The sequence below is a fragment of the Rhinopithecus roxellana genome, chromosome 16 (assembly GCF_007565055.1).
Source record: "Rhinopithecus roxellana isolate Shanxi Qingling chromosome 16, ASM756505v1, whole genome shotgun sequence".
Classification (NCBI taxonomy): domain Eukaryota; kingdom Metazoa; phylum Chordata; class Mammalia; order Primates; family Cercopithecidae; genus Rhinopithecus; species Rhinopithecus roxellana.
Window position 1 is genome coordinate 86,018,225 of NC_044564.1, and position 2,344 is coordinate 86,020,568.

The 2,344-nt window shown below is 55.7% G+C and overlaps 1 protein-coding gene across 1 annotated transcript in view; it reads left to right on the forward strand.

Annotated features, from left to right (window-relative positions):
* Window positions 1–586, forward strand: part of LOC115893891 (dual specificity protein phosphatase CDC14B-like) — a 36,719-nt gene extending 36,133 nt beyond the window's left edge. Inside the window, exon 7 of the mRNA XM_030919184.1 lies at window positions 294–586. Within this exon, the coding sequence (XP_030775044.1) occupies window positions 294–586 (293 nt within the window). The remainder of the gene's footprint in view (window positions 1–293) is intronic.
* The last annotated feature ends 1,758 nt before the right edge of the window (window positions 587–2,344 follow it).

Below are 2,344 nucleotides of genomic sequence, written 5' to 3' on the forward strand. Positions count from 1 at the left end.
CTGGGCTGTGCTTTCAAGCAGGGCCAGCCAGTCAGTGCCTGTGGCTCACTCCGTGACCTGAGATCACCGTCAGCGGAAAAGCTCCCTAAGACATCCGTTCTGAGAATGTGCCCTCTACAACGCCAGGGCACATGCCAACCTCCAGAGCCCTAAGTGGCGTGTCCTCTCAGAGCTTTCTGGATTCAGCAGGGTCTCTGTGTAGAACATGGTCCCCACACGCTTGTGAGCAGCCATTTCCCGCCATCTCCCTCACTGTTTCCATTGCCCCTTGCTGTGAATTTCTCAGACCTAAGACTTACCTTCCAGGGAAGCCTCCTCCTGCCTGTATATTAAGCCAACTGGAGACCATGCAGAGGGCTTGGCTGTGGAGCCTGCAGGAACCCCCGAATCCAGAGCAAGGGTCCACATGCCCCCTAGGCCTGCATGTAAAATGAAGCCTAGAGGAGCTGACCTGGCCCTGCCCATCAGGCCTGCCCCAGTAACACACCTGGATTCTCGGCAGGCCCCTATCCCCGCCGGGTGGATACTGAAAACGCTCTTCGTCTACAACTGGGTCCTTGCCCCACCTGCCCACCAAGGCCTCTGAGGCCCACCAGCACATGGCTAGGACCCTCCTCTGACTCCACTGGGCACCTGAGGGATGGCACTGCTTGTGAGGGCTCTCCCTCCCCAAGGCCAGGCCCAAGGCCCTCTGCCAGGACCCTGCCTCTCTAGAAGTGAAACCTTGCGTGGTACGGCAGCTGTCCACTTTGGGACCAGGCCAGCTCCGCGCTGTGACCTGGCAAGATAAAAAGTCCACATGCCCAGTTATAGCCGGCCAGGCTCACCAAGCCCCTGCTCCCGCCTTGCCAGTGCCAGAAGCCACAGTAGTCAGTGCTGTGTTGTTTTTGTAGACATCATTCCTTAGGAACCAAGGCCCAAGGCACCAGATGATTTGGGGGTATCTTGACTCACATCTGCAATTTGCAGGCCTCCTTTCCCTTCAAACTTAGCCCATGGTGAGGCAGGTCAAGCAGACAGTGCTTTACGGACGGGCACATCTGTAGAGAGAAGATGATGGCTGAGGGACAGGGAGTGCCTTACTCAGAGCTGGATGGAGCAGATGAGCCTCCTGGGGCCAGACTCTGCAGCAAGACGCACAGGCAGAGCTGCTGGAGAGGAGCGGTGCCAGACAGGGCCCTAACCTCAGCCACTCCCTCGGGGAAGGGCAAGAGGCAGAGGGCCAGTGGCCCTCCTTCCCAGCTCAGTCTCCCAGCGCCTGCATGCCCAGGGAGATGCATGGAGGGCTGAGGCCCGGCTGCCCCACACCAAAGAGTCCTGGGGACCCTTCCGGATCACAGCACGGCGGGTCAGGAGGACGCAAACCCCACCATCACCACACACCCAGAGCCATGTCCATCCAGGGACACGCTACCACTTATGACATGAGTCATTGACCTCAAAATCTAACCTCCCTTCTGTCTCCCCGCTCCCCCCACACACACACCAACCTGCACACACCACATCACACTGCACACACACGCACACCACAAACACACACCATATACCCACACATCACACACACCACACCCCAACACACACACACCCGACACCACACACACACCACACACACAACAACAAACACACCCACACCACAGTACATACCCACACACATCACACACACATACACACCACACACACACATAGGCACACCACCACACACCACAACCAACACACACCACCTCACACACCCACATAGGCACACCACACACCACCACACAACACACATACAACACACCCTCACACACACCACATAGGCACACACCACACACACAACACACAACACAACACCACACACACACCACACAACAACACACACCACACAAACCACACACAACAACACCACACACAGCCATATCTCACACAAACCACACACCAACACACGCACACCATACACACCACAACACACACACCGTACACACACACAATACACACCACACCACCCACACACACATCACACAACACCACACACACCACACATACACAACCACATACACCACACACACACACCACACAGGCACGTGACACACACATCACACACAATATAAATCACACCACACGCAAACCACAACCACCACCCAAACCAGGTAAAACCGCACCACACACACAACACAGACACATAACACACAGGCACACTACATGACACACACACACACAAACCACACACCACACCACAACACAACACACCCCACACAGACTGGCACAACACAACAATACCCTGCACACACACTGGCACACCACATGCACACCACACATACCACAAACACAACAACACACACCACACACACACCACAAATACCACATA